Below are 17310 nucleotides of genomic sequence, written 5' to 3'. Positions count from 1 at the left end.
AGAGTTGGTCATGGTGGAACCACTTTTAATACAAAAATTTGTATCAATCAGGAAAATGGATTGACTTAAATTTTTATTAAACTAAGGGTCATACTGAAATATGGGGGGGGGAGTGGAGGAGGAGGAGAGAAAAACCAGTAACAAGGAGAGCCTAAAACACTGCCAGGTGAGCAGGGAGAATTGCTGGAAAATACAGGAAACTGTGCGAGTCAAGCCCCTGCAGCGGTGGTCAAGGGGAGGCTCATGGAGAGGTGCGGAAGTTACCACCTCTGCAAAAGCTACAGCTAACAGCTGCCAGGTGCTTGTGGATATTTTTTTTCTCAGGGACCAGGCACCAAGAAGATGAGCTGGAAATGAATGCCTGGGAGATCCTATCTGTCATTGCTTCTCACGGCCTTGACCCTTTTATATAATAGCAGGCGCTTTATTTCCATCTTCTCGAGTTCCCATATTTCTTTTCTTTCAACAAAATTCAGTGCATATAGAGGAAATGATCTGAATACAGTTATGACAAATTTATACCTCAAGAACAAATAATTATTAAGGAAAATCATTCATATCTCACGATGTTGAACTTACGAGAAAACATTTAGTAAAAAGAAAACTATTGTGGAAACCCATGATGGAGAATTTATTCTGTAGACCAGATGCAAAGTAAGTAAGAACTGTAGAAGAAAATAATGACATCAGAAAAAGAAAGTACAATAAATCCTTAAAAGGAAATCAAATGGATAAAGAAAAGAGCAAAAATTAATACCAACTATTCTAAAGTGGAAAGGGGAAACCAAGTCAAAAGTCACTTCTTTGAAGAGAATGATAAAACTGACAAAACTTCTGTGAGTCTGCACCACTCCCAGAAAAGAAGACACGTGTAAAATCAGGATTGAAATGTTTAAAGGAATAGAGAAGGCATTAAAACCAACATGATGTTAAGGACAACTATGCCAATAACTTTGGAAGCTTAGGAGATAGGGGGAAATTTGCAGAAGACTTAATGTACCAAAATAAACTCTAGAATAAAAGAGCACCAGGAAAAGCAAAGTTAAATGGCATGGTGCAGGAGTTAATGTTAACGATGACCTAGAAATGCTGTGGCGGCTTCTCGGAGGAGGAAGTGTGCGGTTGCAGCCCTAGATTAGGACTGCTTGCTTTGATAACTTGAGAGAAAGAGAATGTCCCGGAACACAGCTGGATGTCCTTTCTATCTATTTCAAAGTAGCAAACTAACTGTGCCACCAGGAAGCCTGCTTTCTACATTGTATATTTGTTCCTGGTCACATATCTGTAGCCCTATATAACCTGTTGCTATCTGACAATAAACTTGCCTGTTGACAGATGTCTGCAGGACCCCTGATCCCAGTCTTTCTTTCATTTCATTTCTTGGTACTTTGAGCCTTGCCGCAATAAACAACTGCAACAGGATAGAATTTTAGATATAAAGAAGGTCATTTCAATAATAATGATAAGGAAATTGAATACTGTGCAAGCAGTCATTCCCTAAGAAATCCCCACGAATGCTTCATTGGTAAAGTATGCCAAATATAACAGATACAAATAATCCCTGCAAATATTTCCTAAGGAAAGAAAAACCAGGAACACTACAATGTATCACATCCTATGAGGTTAGGATAACCTTGGTAGCAAAATTTAGCAAGCATAGCATAAAAGGAAAATTATAAGACCACATCATGAATGTAGATGGAAAAATCCATATAAAATAATTATAAAATTAATTCCATGATGTATTAGTCAGATGTGTTCTCTAGAGAAACAGAACCAACAGGAGAGATCTATAAAGGTGTCCCACCCAACCGTGGGAACGGAAGAGTCCCAAATCTATAGCTGTGAAGCTGGCGGCTCTGATGAAGGGTTTGGACGAATTCCACAGGAGAGGCTCTCTGGCTGAAGAAGCAACGAAAGAGTCTCTCTTCTCCTTTAAAAACCTCCAACTGATTGGATTATATTGTTGTGGGAGACGCTCCTCGGTTGATCACAGATGTGATCGGCCACAGATGCAATCAACTGACTTCCGGTTTATCAACCAGCCATGAAATATCCTTGCAGCAAATGGTCAGGCTAGTGCTTGCCTGACCGGACAACTGGGCATTATCACTTGACCTAGCTGACACCAGAACCATCACACATGATACTTAAACAGAATCAAGCAATTGACTAAGAGAATTATCCCAAGGATGCAGGGTAAGTTTGATATTAGAAGTTTCACTTATATGATTAACAATACAATTAGATTAAAGGAGCAAAAATATATGAATTTGATAAATTTCAATATAAACTTATGATAAAATTCCAAGCAAAAGGATGGAATAAATTCACCTTGATAAAAATATTTGCAAAATGTCAACAGTAAATATCACCTAAAGATAAAGTATTAAAACCTTTTCCTTTGAGATTAGAAATTTTAAAAATGTCTCCTATCACCACTTCTATTCCTCATGATTTTGGACTACTGGGTTTTAATGTAAAGAAAGAAAGGTCAACGTGTAATAATTGGAAGGAAAGAAACACTGTATTTTATCACTGGAAGATTACAAAATTTTAAAGAAGGGAATCTATGGAAACATTGCTAATTCACTAGAATAATTAGCAGAGATTTTCAAGGCTGCTGAAATCAAAATCAGCATGAAATCATTTGAATTCCTAAATATGAGCATACATATCATTTAAAAAATGCAAATGTAAAGGATGATACCATTCAAATAGCATAAAAATGTGCTCTAAGAGGAAATACGGGTTATATATTAATTTAAATGCAATTGAAGCATTTTAAATGAAAAACTGAGCCCAATAAATTGAAATAGATAGTTATCTATAGAAATCCAATAGTGCTGGGATGGACAAACGTGTACATAGGGGTACAGTAAAAAAGAGAGTAATGAATCGAAACTGAGAGGAAAATTATATCAAGTGGAAATAAATATTTAGAGAGAACATGAAAGAAAAATATGAAATATGGGTAGATAAGGCAAGACATGGAAATATTTGGAATTTTCATATACTTTTATTAATAAAGCAAAAAAGTCAAAATACAATAAAGAAAGTGTGATGCAGTTTTAAAATAAAATTAAAAACCATGAAAGAATTTAGAGAGCAGTAGAGGAAATTAAAGAATAAGTTTAAAAAAAAACTGAGAAAAGTGTAAGCAAGACGCATCAGAAAAGGAGTGAGAAGTGGAAGAAAAGAAATAAGACGAAAAAGAAACAAGAAGGAAGACAAAATTTATCTTTTAAATATCAATTTAAAAATTGATAGAAAGCTAAACCAGAAAAAAAAAAACTTTGTAAGGAGCACAAAATGGGGATGGAAATATTGAAAAAAACCTTTGTACCTCCTTTTCATTCTTAAGGCTCAGTGTTGCAGAATATTTACTAAAGACATTCAGCCTCTCCGAGAAAGTGAGGCATCTCAGAAAGGCTGCATTTGATGGGTGGTAACGATGTGTCACGATAACCTTTCATGCGACATCATGTTAGGGTTTCTCCCAGCGGACGTCTGTGCTGTGCCACTTGCTGTCACAATGACAGTGTTTACTGTGTATCACTTCAATCTTCCCAGAGGCCCAGCAAATGACTCTCCCACATGCAAAGTGGTGCTTCCGGTAAATATATTAGGTTAGATAATTAAAAGTGCAAAGTCATCATCTGAGGCTGTACTTTACCCAATATTTCCTATTGGGAATATTTCCTATAACTCCCATGTATGCTTCCAAGTTGAACTACGTAATAAGTAAACTTGAGGATCTAGAAAAGTCCCCAGATGTTAGTTTTCATCCAGTTGACTGAAATTACCACAGGAATTGATACAATTTGGCCAAAGAGTGCCTCCCAAAGAAAACCCATTCACTTTTCCACCTGACCCTATTGTGCTTCCTTCTGTTACACTGTTTCAATTTCTTGCACTTCCCATAAAATCGAAGCATAATAAACTACAACATGTTTTGTAATTCAACCATTGCAAGCATTACACAGGGTTGTTGATTTGCTATGAGCGCTTTTTCCTTTTGAAAACTGCTTTGCCACGAAACAGAAGTTTAAATTGCTCCAAAAAGTTTAATTATGTACATAATGAGACATAAAATAATAAAAAGGGCATACTCATATACAACGCAGCTTAATTAATAGAATATTTCCTATAACTCCCATGTATGCTTCTATAAATTACCATATTCCTTCCTTTTTACCAGAGCTAATCATTCCTAAAAGTTTTATTTATTATCTCTTTGCTTTTCTTTTTTTAACTTTTTCTTTTTTTTTACATGGGCAGGCACCGGGAATCGAACCCGGGTCCTCTGGCATGGCAGGCAAGCATTCTTGCCTGTTGAGCCACCGTGGCCCGCCCTCTTTGCTTTTCTTTATACATTTAACACATGGGTATGTTTCATTTAAAGAAACATGCTTACATAATGTTTGGGTTGACTTCCTATGGATGGTAATATGCTGTATTATTCTTATCAAAATTAGGTTTTTATGATAATAAATGCACAGCTATATGATGATATTATGAAACATTGATCGTATACTTTGGATTATTACATGGTATATGAATATATAATACATAACAATAAAAAAGAAAAAAATTGGGTTTTTAACCTCAAAGATACATGTACATATAGGAATTATCGCAGTTGAGGTTTGTAGTTGTAGCTAATTCATTTTCTCTACTGCATTGTATTATATTTTATGAATATACAGTCTTTTTTTCATTTTTCCATTTTTAGTTGGCAAATAACAAGTTATTTCTACTTATTTCACATGGCCCAGAGTGCCATAATCAACAATTTCTATCTTAAAATACAGTTACATATTGAGGATACAGTTACTTAATTTTTTTCTGGTGTACATAAAAAGGTATGGAATTTGGGATATTCAGGTATGCAGCCCTTTAGTTTCACTGGATGACTTCATATTATTTTCCAAAGTGGACATTTATGTAACTAATAGCAGTGCTTAAATGCTTTTTATTCTTCACGTGCTAACCAATATTAGGTATCAGAGATGCTAACATTTAGCAATCTGGTGAATTTAAAATGGTTTCTCTTTAGGGTTTGTTATAACAAGGAGTCAAAATTTTTTTAATGTCTTCAGTGTCCCTCATGGCTCATGATCTATGAAATCTTTCTTATAACTATTGCCCATTTTAAGCCAGGGTTTTTGTGTTTTTGTGATGATACTAAATAATTTGTTATATACTATAAATATCATTCACTATTTACATCTTCTAGATTGTGGCTTCTTTGATCAATTTAATATGCTAAAATTCATCAATCAAACCAATAATTTGTTCTTTTGCCTTGTTTAAAAACCAGTAATGTTCCCGGACCATGCACCCCCCAAAAACACAATAAGAATTCTCGCTTGCCAAGCTGGAGACCTGGGTTTGATTCCTGGAGCCTGTCCATGTCAAAAAAAAAAACAACCAATAAGGGGGGTGCGAGGGTAGTTCAGTGGCAGAATTCTTGCAAGATATGCACACATGAACACAAAATTAGACACACACACAAAACCAGACCTAAGCACATCATAAACACATTCAGTGGGAGAATCTATGTGGGACACCTGGGTTCGATTCCTGGCCCATGCATTCCCAAACAAAGAAAACAGCAAAAACAAACAAACACAAATTCAACAAATGGTGCTGGCAATAACGGGGTACTCACATGGGAAAAGAATAAAATGTGACTCCATCATAAAGCATTCAAAAAAAAAAACACCCAATAAGCTGCTTTCCTATTTTTTGCTAAAATCGTAAAATTTTACCTTCAAAGTTTAAGTTTGGTTCTGCTTCTAGTTAGGGTATATAAGGTCACAAAATAATGGAGAGGGAGGAGCTCCAGAATACTACCCCATAAATTTGTTTTTGAGCTCCTGTGCTCAACCCCAACCTGGGCAGACAAGAATCTAGTCCTAATAAGTATACAAAGACTTTGAGAACTGAGCCAACTGGTCTACCTCCGTCCCCTTTCCGTGAGCATACCACAGGGGATAGACCCAAGCCAAGGGTTTAGGAATTACCTTCAAGGATCCAGGAGCAAAAGGTCAAAACTTTATTTGGGGAAGGCTAATTCTTTAATGCACACTGAGAATCTGAGTCACTGTGAAAAGCTCGGCTGCCTGAGGTAAGACACGAGATAAGGGTCTCTTTCACTGAGGCTCCTGTAGAGCTCCTCCAGGGCCTGGTCCCCTTTGTTCTTTACAAACTTCAGCAGGGTCTCGTTCCTCCTCTCCCGTGTCTGCTCCTGCTCCACCAGCTCCTTCTCATTCTCGGTGAGGACCTCACTGTCTTGAAGGTCATCCAGCACCCCGCCCAGATCCCCCATCCTGGCTTGGAGGTGCCGGAGGTGTTTCTTCACAAAGGCTGCACCTGGATGGGAGAAGGATGTAGACTCAGAGGGGGAATGCTCACTCATGGGGTTTAGGACCTATGACCATCTATAAAGTATTATGCAAGAGCAAGGACATTGTTCCTTGTCTTGGGCATGCTGCCTAAACCTTCCAGACAGACATCCACAAGGCATGGCTCCATTTCCAGTGGCGCATGAATGTAGGTGTGTTCAGTGAATGCTTCTTCCTCAATCCCATCTCTTCCCTCCAAGCTTTGAGAGCTTCTCCTTTGCTAGTTTGTTTTGCATTTACACCCTTAAGACCTGGCTCTCAGTAACCTTAACCAATGCCCTGCTCATTCCTGATCTTGATTTTTAAAACAGCTTCTTATCCTAGTTCCCCACTTCCTATCTCATTTCCTACCCACGACCCATCATCCATATTATTTAATAGTTCCCCTTTGCTTTCATCAGACTCTTGCCTACCCCTTTAGTTTCATGTTTATTCTGTCTCTCCAGAAGTATATGTTTCAACGACATCAAACTATGTTTACTTATGACTCCTCTGATGCAAGAGGTTTCCCCCAATAAGTTGCTGCTGGCTGTTCTTTTGTCTGCACATTACTACCGTCTCACTTAAGGAAAATCATACTTGTATAAATCTCTGACATTAGTAATGCCTTTGTAAATGGCAAGGATCAAAGGATGAACTCTCACTGAATGACATCGAACCACTCAAAGACCTCCTGAAATCAGACACATTTCTCTGTTAATGCATATATTTCACTGACCTGAGAAAGTGGGAGGGGCTGATGCAGCACCAAGTGGAAGATCCACTAGGAAAGAGGAAAAAATGGAGGATGAGGTTAATGTCAATCATACACTCTTATTTAGCTTTTCCAGTCTCTGATACAAACAACCAAAATAATTTATTTTTTTATTTTTTCATTTTTACATGGGCAGGCACCGGGAATCGAATCCGGGTCCACTGGCATGGCAGGCGAGCATTCTTGCCTGCTGAGCCACTGTGGTCCGCCCCCAAAAGAATTTAATTCCATTTCATAAGGTCAGGATTCTGTTTTGAACGTTAATATACCAAATGGAATTCAGTTAAGCAGAAGGTCACTCACTAGCAATTAAGAAAATCAGAGGAAAGAACAGTTTTTTCCAATATTCTTTCTACTTCTATTTGCAAGCAAATGTGTTAGAAAGCATGATGGCAAAAATAAAAGCATAGCCTTTTGCCCTACATAACTACACAGTCTGGATAAATGCATTTTACAAATGTAATGGCAAACCTTTAAAGGCCTAAAATCAAAAATACTTTTAAAAATGTGATATTACCAGCACTGTTGGTATATTTTTGTGATATTCAGCACAGTTCAGGTGGAGCTGAAATTTGGATTGTGCCAAAAGTTGATAGAAGATTTTCCAATTTAAGTAAGCAGTGTGGAAACCAATTAAACAATGTTTACCATTAAGCCTTCAGTATGGTCTTACACTTTCACCAAAAACCCTTCATGGTGTTTAAAATTCTGATGAATTTTGTGACCCCCTCCTTTTGCAGCAACTCAGACACAATGTATATCAACACTGACTGAATCTGAGTCCCCCAAAACCTGTCAGGCACAACAGTTTGAACATACAGTGAGTTGAATTCAGAAAACATCAGCTTTCTTCCACCACCCCACACATCCAAAGGCCTAGCCATTTGCAATTTTCCCCCATTTTATTCCAGACTTTGTCTTTTAAGGTCCCAGGGTGCCCTGGAGATATAGTAAAACTTTTTTATAACAACATAAAGGCAAACGATGAAAAAACTATTCTGGTTTTGAATAAAACTTACATAAGAGATGGCATTCACTGTTTGCTTAATACGTGTATGATGGGCCTGCTATGAACTGACGCCATTCTAGCCACTGAGGACACAAGCCGTGTGAAATGAGACATCTGCACAGGGTTCTTCCCATATTGGAAATCAGAGAGCGAGCCAAGAAATCCCACAAAAAAAAAAACCCCAAAATGCTATTAAAATCAGAGACACTAGAATATTTTAAGAATGAGGCAGTAGCAGGTGATGGTGGCATGTGAAGATGAGGTCTGGGATAGTGGAATACCATTCAGTCCTGAGATGTGGCCAGGGACCTATGCCCAGCTCCAACACAAGTGTACACCCTATACAAGATGGCGGCTCAAGGCAGGCCACAGTGGCTCAGCAGGTGGAGTTCTCGCCTGCTGTGCTGGAGACCCGGGTTAGATTCCTGGTGCCCGCCCACGCAAAAGAAAGAAAAAAAAAGAGAGAGATGGCTGCTCAGCCTGGGGAGGGGAGAAATGGTCATGAAGCTGATGTCCAAATCTCTGGTTCACTATTGTGGGGCAGAGAGGAGATGATTTATGAGACTACTGAAGAAGAAATACACACAGTGAATAGCTACAGAGGATGGCTTATGCAATGCCATCAAGTTGGGAAATATTTTTGAATACTACTGAGAGAAAACTCATTTTCAATAGTTGCAAAACATTCCACAACACGGATTCACACATTTTTTTCAAGTGTTTCCCTGTTGGGTATTCAAGCTGGTTCTATTTCTTCCCACTGCAAAGGACGCCTCAGGCGTATCCTTGCACACTATTTCTTTGGATTTCTAGGTCATTGGACAATTTAAAAATTTAATCTGTTTCCATGTTAGTATCCAATTTAAGTGATTTATTGTTCCTCTGCTAATTTTATCTTAATGTCCTTCTCCTGATAAAGCCTTATAGAAACTCTTCTTTGTATCTATTTCCCAATTCAATGATATATTACTTCTAAAGATCTTGATTTCTCCATCATCGCAGGTACTCAAACGGAAACTGGTCTCTGCAATGGATGCTTTCTTACAATTTTCTTTCTTATCCAGGAATTTGAAGACACATAGATCTTTGACAAGTCTTCTGGAAATTTCTAAAACTCCTGAAGTTATGCTTATGATGCTGAGGGTGTGTGAGTAGACAAAACAAATTACAAGTTTTCATAAGGTTGTCTAAGGGTATATGACACCCCTAAATTAAGAAATGTGGCTAATAGAAGAAATTATACAAGTTTGTGAAAGATGGACTTTAATGGCACTTACATTCCTTCTGAGTTTATAACTATTATCTCCTGTTCTTTACTGGCTAAGTGTGTGAGGTTTCCAATCACAGCGCCAAGGGCTATCCTCACTCCCAGGAATACTGGCACATTTCATACCCTAGAGATGAACCACTGCCGCCATCTTGATTTCACACCCATTGACTGAAAAGTGACAGTAAATTTATCTTCCACTCTGGGATGAGACCATAAACAAACTTTTTCCTTATATCCACTTTACTACACCCAAGGATAGAGGTGCATGGTTTTCTTCTCTAAAAATTTTAGCCTCAAACTTTTACCTACCTGGCTTCACTGAAGTCTCCCAGACCAAATTTCCATGTTTTTTGTCAGTAATTTGAAGTTGGATTCCTTCCTTCATCTGACCTGCATAGACTTTAGTGAAGGGCTGGATTTCTCCAGGGCTCCTGTAGGACAATTTCATCACCTATAGGAAATATACCACTTGACTTAGAAGCAATGGAAGCTGGAAAGGTCTAGTCCCCTATAGTAAATGATTTCTCCCTGCATCTTAGGCCTATTTGAGGGCAAAACAGAGGGGCAGCTGTCAATATCCTTTTTTTTTTTTTCTGCATGGGCAGGCACTGGGAATGAACCCAGGTCTCCGGCATGGCAAGTGAGAACTCTGCCTGCTGAGCCACTGTGGCCAGCCCAGCTGTTGATCCTTTTGAATATACAATTTGAGAAATATTATTATACCATCAGAGGGAGAGCAACCTCCCTTACAACAGCACACAGTTCAGAGAAAAATTATCTGAGCTACTGACTAAATACATTACTCTTAAGATCTTGAGAGTCTTCATTAATGATTGGAGCAGATCAGAATCTGAAAGTCTATGGAGAAATGAGAGAATACTGTCTAAGAACACTCATCAGTTCTGTCCACCCAACTGGGAATACCAAGAGCCAGACATCACACTGTCGTTTCAGGTCCCTATCTCTGCACTCCACTCCCTAGCATTTCTAGGGACAACTGTCCTGGGGGAAGTGGCATTAGCCTCCTGGCCAAGACAGAATTAAGAAAACATGGCAAAGCAAATCTCTAGTTTCTTGTGTTAGTTAGATTCAGTTGTCAACTTGGCCAGGTGAGCATACCTAGCTCTGTTGCTGTGAACATAATCCAATGGTAAGTGAACCTCATCTGTTGCTGATTTACATCTGCAGTCAGCTAGGAGGCGTGTCTGCTGCAATGAGTGTCGTTTGACTTAATTGGCTGGTGCTTAAATGAGAGCTCAACGTAGCACAGCTAAGCAGCTCAGCCCAGGCCTTTGGAGATGCAGAAAGGAATTACCCCGGGGAAAGTTGTTGGAACCCAGGGACCTGGAGAGAAGACCAGCAGAGATCACCCTGTGCCTTCCACATAAGAAAGAACCTCAGTGGAAAGTTAGCTGCCTTTCCTCTGAAGAACTGACAAAATAAATCCCCTTTTATTAAAAGCCAATCCGTCTCTGCATTCCGGCGGCTAGCAAACTAGAACATTCCTCTAGGAAACAAGACTCTTGGGAAATATATATATATATATTTTTTTTTTTAAATGGCCAGAGGTGAGATCATGGGCTCCAGGTTTTTGATGGAAGATAACTCTGAGTACAATTAACTTTGCTCAAGATTATTTATCAATTTGTGTTATAATTATCTTGTTCACTATATTGTATTCTTACTTAAGGGACACACTGTCTCCTACTCATTTCTGTATCAGGAAGGGTTATGGAAGGTCCGGCAATAGCCAAGAACATATCTTGCCTAGAGCACAACCAAATGTTGGGAGAGAGTTCCTGCTTTGCAGTGATTGATTCAGAATGTATAAAGGAAACTGAGAACTATAAGCGAACCCAATGTGTAAGATTAAGTATACTGTTAAATTGTTATTTATGGTCTCGGGCGGGCCACGGCAGCTCAGCAGGCAGACTTCTTGCCTGCCGTGCCGGAGACCCGGGTTTGATTCCTGGTGTCTGCCCATGCAAAAAAAAATTGTTATGGTCTAGTATATTTAGAAAAAGAACACGAGATTGATGTTTGCAGTTGAATTAAAAACTTTTATTGTCTAAGTAACTTTGAGAAAAATAATTTTTCCTACTTTAATATTAGTGTCAAAGAAAGGAGAAATGGGAACACTGACAGCTAGCCCTCTTGATTTTGCCAAACTTTCGTCTTTCCTTCTTGGTCTTCTTGGGCCCTACAATATAAAAAATTACATCTCTCCAAAAACATTAAACTTGTTCACACTTAACTATTAAAGAACTTAAATTGGTTGAGATTTCTTTCTCCTATTCAAATGGGAAAGCAATTACATTTGACACTCTATTCTGGAGATGATATAGTGAGTTGGACAATCTTATTCTTTACTATTGAGAGATTATATTATGTGAAACCTTTGGAAAACTATTTGGAAATACAGTAGCTTCAAGTACAGCAAAACTCTTTGGATTAGCAAATTCACTTAGGATAGCTGAGCCACAATAGGAAATGTTTAAGACCTTATGCATGGAAATATTTATTGGCAGGGCACCTATAACAAGAAGTCAGAAGCAACTAAATGCCACATAAAAGCTTAGTGCTTCAATAAGCTTTAGGGTTTTAGCAACTTGGCACATTATGCCCTGAATCAAGAATAATTTTTTTTTTATTAATCAAAAAAAAGAAAAGAAATTAACACAACATTTAGAAATCATTCCATTCTACACATGCACTCAGTAATTCTTAGTATCATCACATAGATGTATGATCATCATTTCTTAGTACATTTGCATCGATTTAGGAAAAGAACTAGCAAAACAGCAGAAAAAGATATAGAATGTTAATATAGAGAAGAGAATTAAAATAATAATACTAATAAAAAATATATATATAAAGGAAAAAGAAAAAAAACAAAAACAAAAGATACAAACACACAAACAAACAAACAAAAAACCATATTTCAGGTGCAGCTTCATTCAGTGTTCCAACCTAATTACATTACACTTAGGTATTATTGTGCTGTCCATTTTTGAGTTTTGTATCTAGTCCTGTTGCACAGTCTGTATCCCTTCAGCTCCAATTACCCATTATCTTACCCTGTTTCTAACTCCTGCTGGTCTCTGTTACCAATGATATATTCCAAGCTGATTCTCGAATGTCGGTTCACATCAGTGGGACCATACAGTATTTGTCCTTTAGTTTTGGGCTAGACTCACTCAGCATAATGTTCTCTAGGTCCATCCATGTTATTACATGCTTCATAAGTTTAGTCTGTCTTAGAGCTGCATAATATTCCATCGTAGGTATACGCCACAGTTTGTTTAGCCACTCGTCTGTTGATGGACATTTTGACTGTTTCCATCTCTTTGCAATTGTAGATAATGCTGCTATAAACACTGGTGTGCAAATGTCCGTCTGTGTCTTTGCCCTTAAGTCCTTCGAGTAGATACCTAGCAGTGGTATTGCTGGGTCGTAATCCATTCTGCCATTCTATGTCTTTTGATTGGGAAATTCAGTCCATTAACTTTTAGTGTTATTACTGTTTGGATAATATTTTCCTCTACCATTTTGGCTTTTGTATTATATATATCATATCTGATTTTCCTTCTTTCTACACTTTACTCCATACCTCTCTCTTCTGTCTTTTCGTATCTGACTCTAGTGCTCCCTTTAGTATTTCTTGCAGAGCTGGTCTCTTGGTCACAAATTCTCTCAGTGAGTTTTTGTCTATAAATGTTTTAATTTCTCCTTCATTTTTGAAGGACAATTTTGCTGGATATAGGAGTCTTGGTTGACAGTTTTTCTCTTTTAGTAATTTAAATATATCATCCCACTGTCTTCTAGCTTCCATGGTTTCTGCTGAGAAATCTACACATAGTCTTATTGGGTTTCCCTTGTATGTGACAGATTGTTTTTCTCTTGCTGCTTTCAAGATCCTCTCTTTCTCTTTGACCTCTGACATTCTAACTAGTAAATGTCTTGGAGAACGCCTATTTGGGTCTATTCTCTTTGGGGTGCGCTGCACTTCTTGGATCTGTAAATTTAGGTCTTTCATAAGAGTTGGGAAATTTTCAGTGATAATTTCTTCCATTAGTTTTTCTCCTCCTTTTCCCTTCTCTTCTCCTTCTGGGACACCCACAACACGTATATTTGTGCGCTTCATATTGTCATTCAGTTCCCTGATCCCCTGCTCCAGTTTTTCCATTCTTTTCCCTATAGTTTCTGTTTCTCTTTGGAATTCAGATGTTCCATCCTCCAGTTCACTAATTGTAGCTTCTGTCTCTTTAGATCTACCATTGTAGGTATCCATTGTTTTTTCCATTTTTTCTTCTTTGTCCTTCACTCCCATAAGTTCTGTGATTTGTTTTTTCAGATTTTCTATTTCTTCTTTTTGTTCAGCCCATGTCTTCTTCATGTCCTCCCTCAATTTATTGATTTGGTTTTTGAAGAGTTTTTCCATTTCTGTTCGTATATTCAGCATTAGTTGTCTCAGCTCCTGTATCTCATTTGAACTATTGGTTTGTTCCTTTGACTGGGCCATATCTTCAATTTTCCGAGCGTCATCCATTATTTTCTGCTGGTGTCTGGGCATTTGATCAGATTTCCCTGGGTGTGGGACCCAGCTGGTTGAAAGGTTTTTCTGTGAAATCTCTGGGCTCTGTTTTTCTTTTCCTGCCCAGTAGGTGGTGCTCGTGGCGCTCATCTGTCTGCGGGGCAGTCAGCCCGGGAAACCGCGCGTGGAGGTGGGGGTCGCCGGCCGCCGCGGCTTGGGGGAGTGCCGGTCCAAATTGCCCAGCTGGCCCGAGACGCCAAGCGTGACGGGAGGGCCCCACTATCCAACGTTCCCAGTCAGACCGGGGAGCCACGTGTGTGGAGGGGACCCCAGTCGCCAGCCGTCCAGGCCAGGAAAACGCACGCCCCTCGGGTATCTCACCGCAGCAGATTCTCCCTGCCCTTTCAGCCGTTCCAGAATGGGGTACGCTGTCTTTTTGGTCTCTGTCGTGACTCCGGGAGCTGTTTCGTATTGTTTCTGTTTCTTTAGTTGCTTTCTGGAGGAGGAACTAAGACCCGCGCGTCTTACTAAGCCGCCATCTTCTCCGGAAGTCCTCTGTTTGGTGCCTTTTTGTTTCTATATCTTGATTTTGTTCAGACAGTGTTTTCTTAATTTCCTTTAGTTCTTTGTATATGTATACATATGTGAGTTCCACTGAGCATTTTTAGGACAGTTTAGTCTTTGACTAATAGTTCCAATGTAGGAATGTCCTCAGAGCACGGTTTTTGGCGAATTCTTTTTTTCCCCTGTAAATGGTCCTTACTTTCCCACTTCCTGCATGTTTGTAATTTTTTTTGAGAACTGGACATTCTGAATTTTATGTTGCTGAAGCTGTCAATCTGTGACTATTTTAGGCTGTTTTTGCTCTCAGTGAACAGAAAGAGAAAAGAGGGAAAAGGTGAGAGAGAGAGAGAGAGAGAGAAAGGAATCTGCCTCTTTAAGATTCTTCTGCCATTTCGCCTGAGGTGGGTTGGAACCATGATTGCCCTCAAAGCTGGGGTCCCCATTGATGTAAATTAACTGACCCCTGGATCAGACCTCACACCCCTGTATTTGGGAGGGCTAGTTCCTTATAGCCCACCCTGGCACCAGCAAGCTGGAATCCTCACTGCTGCCTTCTATACAGTTGGGGAAAGGGGGGTGAACAGCTACATGGAAAGTAAAATTCACTGATATTTTTACCAGCATTTCCTCCAGATCTTCTATGGATACTGCACCATGTTACATCAGACTCGGAGTTCCAAAAGAGTTGATTAGCCAATTCTCACCAATTCAGGAATTGTTTTGGAGGAACTCACTCCTGGAACTTCCTACTCCACCATGTTCCCACAATCCCCCTAAAGTTTATTTTCAAAGACATACCCAGGACATATGTAGAGCTTACAGTCATTTTGGCTTTGAGATTAAGTAGTTTCTTTTTCTCTGGCTGCTTCTTCTTTTTGAACTTTCATATTCTTGCAAGTTCACCACAACGTGTTAACTGTGGATTGTTTCTCTACCATTCTCTCTATCATTTTCTTGCAGAATTTTAATTAGATATATGTGTGTTCTTTGCATTCTAACTTAAGAACAGGTATATTCTTAAACTTTCCTTTGAAGTTTCCATTTCTTTGATTTCCTGGGCTGACTTCTGGATAATTTCTTCAAATCTACCTTCCAATCTTATCTGTCTAGATTTTAATGCCATGCCAATATTCAAAGATGGAATTAATTAACAATTTAAAAGAATAATGTCTCCTAGCTCTTGGGAAGAAACTCTACTTGGTGAATTTTCTTCCAACAAGCGGCATCGATTCACACACCAGCCAATTTACACAATGTGTGCTTTCCTCTAAAACTGCCTCTGACTTTGTCTTTCCCTCTCTTTTCCTCCCATATCTCTATGTATTTTCTTGCATTTCTCATTGTTTTGTCTATTTCCAGTATAATTAGAATCATGTACACATACACACCCATTCATGGAAAAGGACAGGCATTCTGTAAATGTTTGCTGAATAAACAAATAAAAGACAGCTGTTCTGATTGAAGTACTCAGGTAAACTTAATCAGGCAACAACAGCACTGGTGCTTACCAAATTTTAATCTGACTGTAGTTTCAATATCCATTCACAGCATAAGAGGAAGACATAAATTGAACTGAGGTGGACTTTTTAATCTAGGGAAAAGAAAGAGGCATAGGCATTTCTGAAGAAATATCCTGGGGAAAAGTCTAGATTGGTGTGGGCATAAAAACAGTTCAAGGACTATTCTACAGGCACTGAAAGGGGGAATTTAGTCAACAAAAATCACTAGTGTGGTGTACCTGTCAAATGTGCTAAAATGGCTTCATCCACTTCTACTCTTTCAGCCTGGTAGAATCTAGTTCGAAGACACAACCTGCCATCTCCAGAGGCAATGAGCTTTCCATCAGTGATGTACTTAACCAGAGTTTAGACTATCGATTGCCAAATAAATTATAGAGCAAGAATCCTTAGTTCTCTAAAGTTGCATCTCCAACTTTCAGTGTATGTATGTCCATTCATTAAGGGAAGACCCTTGCACTCTTCATTTTCGCTAACTGGTATGTCAATCTCAAAGTTTTAAGAATCATCGTTCCAGAGGAGCAGATCACGGAGTTGTGTGTTCCTGAAGGTTCTTTTCAGCAGTGAGATTGTGTAAGTTCTGTCCTTTGACTCCTGTGCAGTTTCCATTCTCAGAGTCTTTCACCACCAACTAGCAACACTTCCCCATTTCCATCTGAACAGAGGAAATGTTCTCTACCTCTCTGTTCCTTTTCTGTTGACCACACACTACCACTGATTCCTCTGGGGTGGGTGTGACACAGAACCGTCTGGTCACTTGCTCTGACTCTCTTCTCCACACACTACATGCCTCATTTTCTCCTCCGCGAACATTTGGCATCCACACTTTAACATGCTGGATTCACCAGTAGGGGACCCAAGTCCCGTTCATTTCTCAGCTATTCCGTGTGGCATGATTTCATAATCCTGTCAGTAGAGAACTTACAAAGTAGCTGGATTCTTCTAAGATTATTTCAGCTGTGAGAGGGAGAAAAAAATGACTTGGGAGTCAGTGAGGTATGTCCAGACTTGTGATTCAGGCCTGAGGCTCTATATCAAGTAGAGATGTTTACTCACTCTAAATGGGCCAATGGTGGCTAACCTCTCTGGGATACGGGGTCAGCAGATGAGGGAAAAAATACCTATAAAATGTGGGTAATGGTTATATTTTGTTGCTTTAATTATAAGAAAGGAAAACCCAACTTTCAAAAATAGCTATCACCGTTCAGGGAACAATCTCTTAACTTTCAATCCAGTCCAGAGTCCATTGCAC

The 17310-nt window shown here is 39.0% G+C and overlaps 1 protein-coding gene across 1 annotated transcript; it reads right to left on the bottom strand.

Annotated features, from left to right (window-relative positions):
* Positions 1 to 5959: 5959 nt before the first annotated feature.
* LOC143660170 (caspase recruitment domain-containing protein 8-like) lies at positions 5960 to 15197 on the bottom strand. Its single transcript, XM_077133576.1, has 4 exons — positions 15148 to 15197; positions 9753 to 9894; positions 7129 to 7173; positions 5960 to 6378 (listed from the first exon to the last, which is right to left on the bottom strand). Exons 1-4 carry the CDS (start codon positions 15163 to 15165, stop codon positions 6107 to 6109), a joined length of 477 nt encoding a protein of 158 aa, XP_076989691.1. The 5' UTR covers positions 15166 to 15197; the 3' UTR covers positions 5960 to 6106.
* Between the last annotated feature and the right edge of the window lie 2113 nt (positions 15198 to 17310).

The sequence above is a fragment of the Tamandua tetradactyla genome, chromosome 16, assembly GCF_023851605.1.
Source record: "Tamandua tetradactyla isolate mTamTet1 chromosome 16, mTamTet1.pri, whole genome shotgun sequence".
Taxonomy (NCBI): Eukaryota; Metazoa; Chordata; class Mammalia; order Pilosa; family Myrmecophagidae; genus Tamandua; species Tamandua tetradactyla.
Note: the sequence above shows the minus strand (reverse complement) of the source record. Positions and strands in the feature narration are given on the sequence as shown.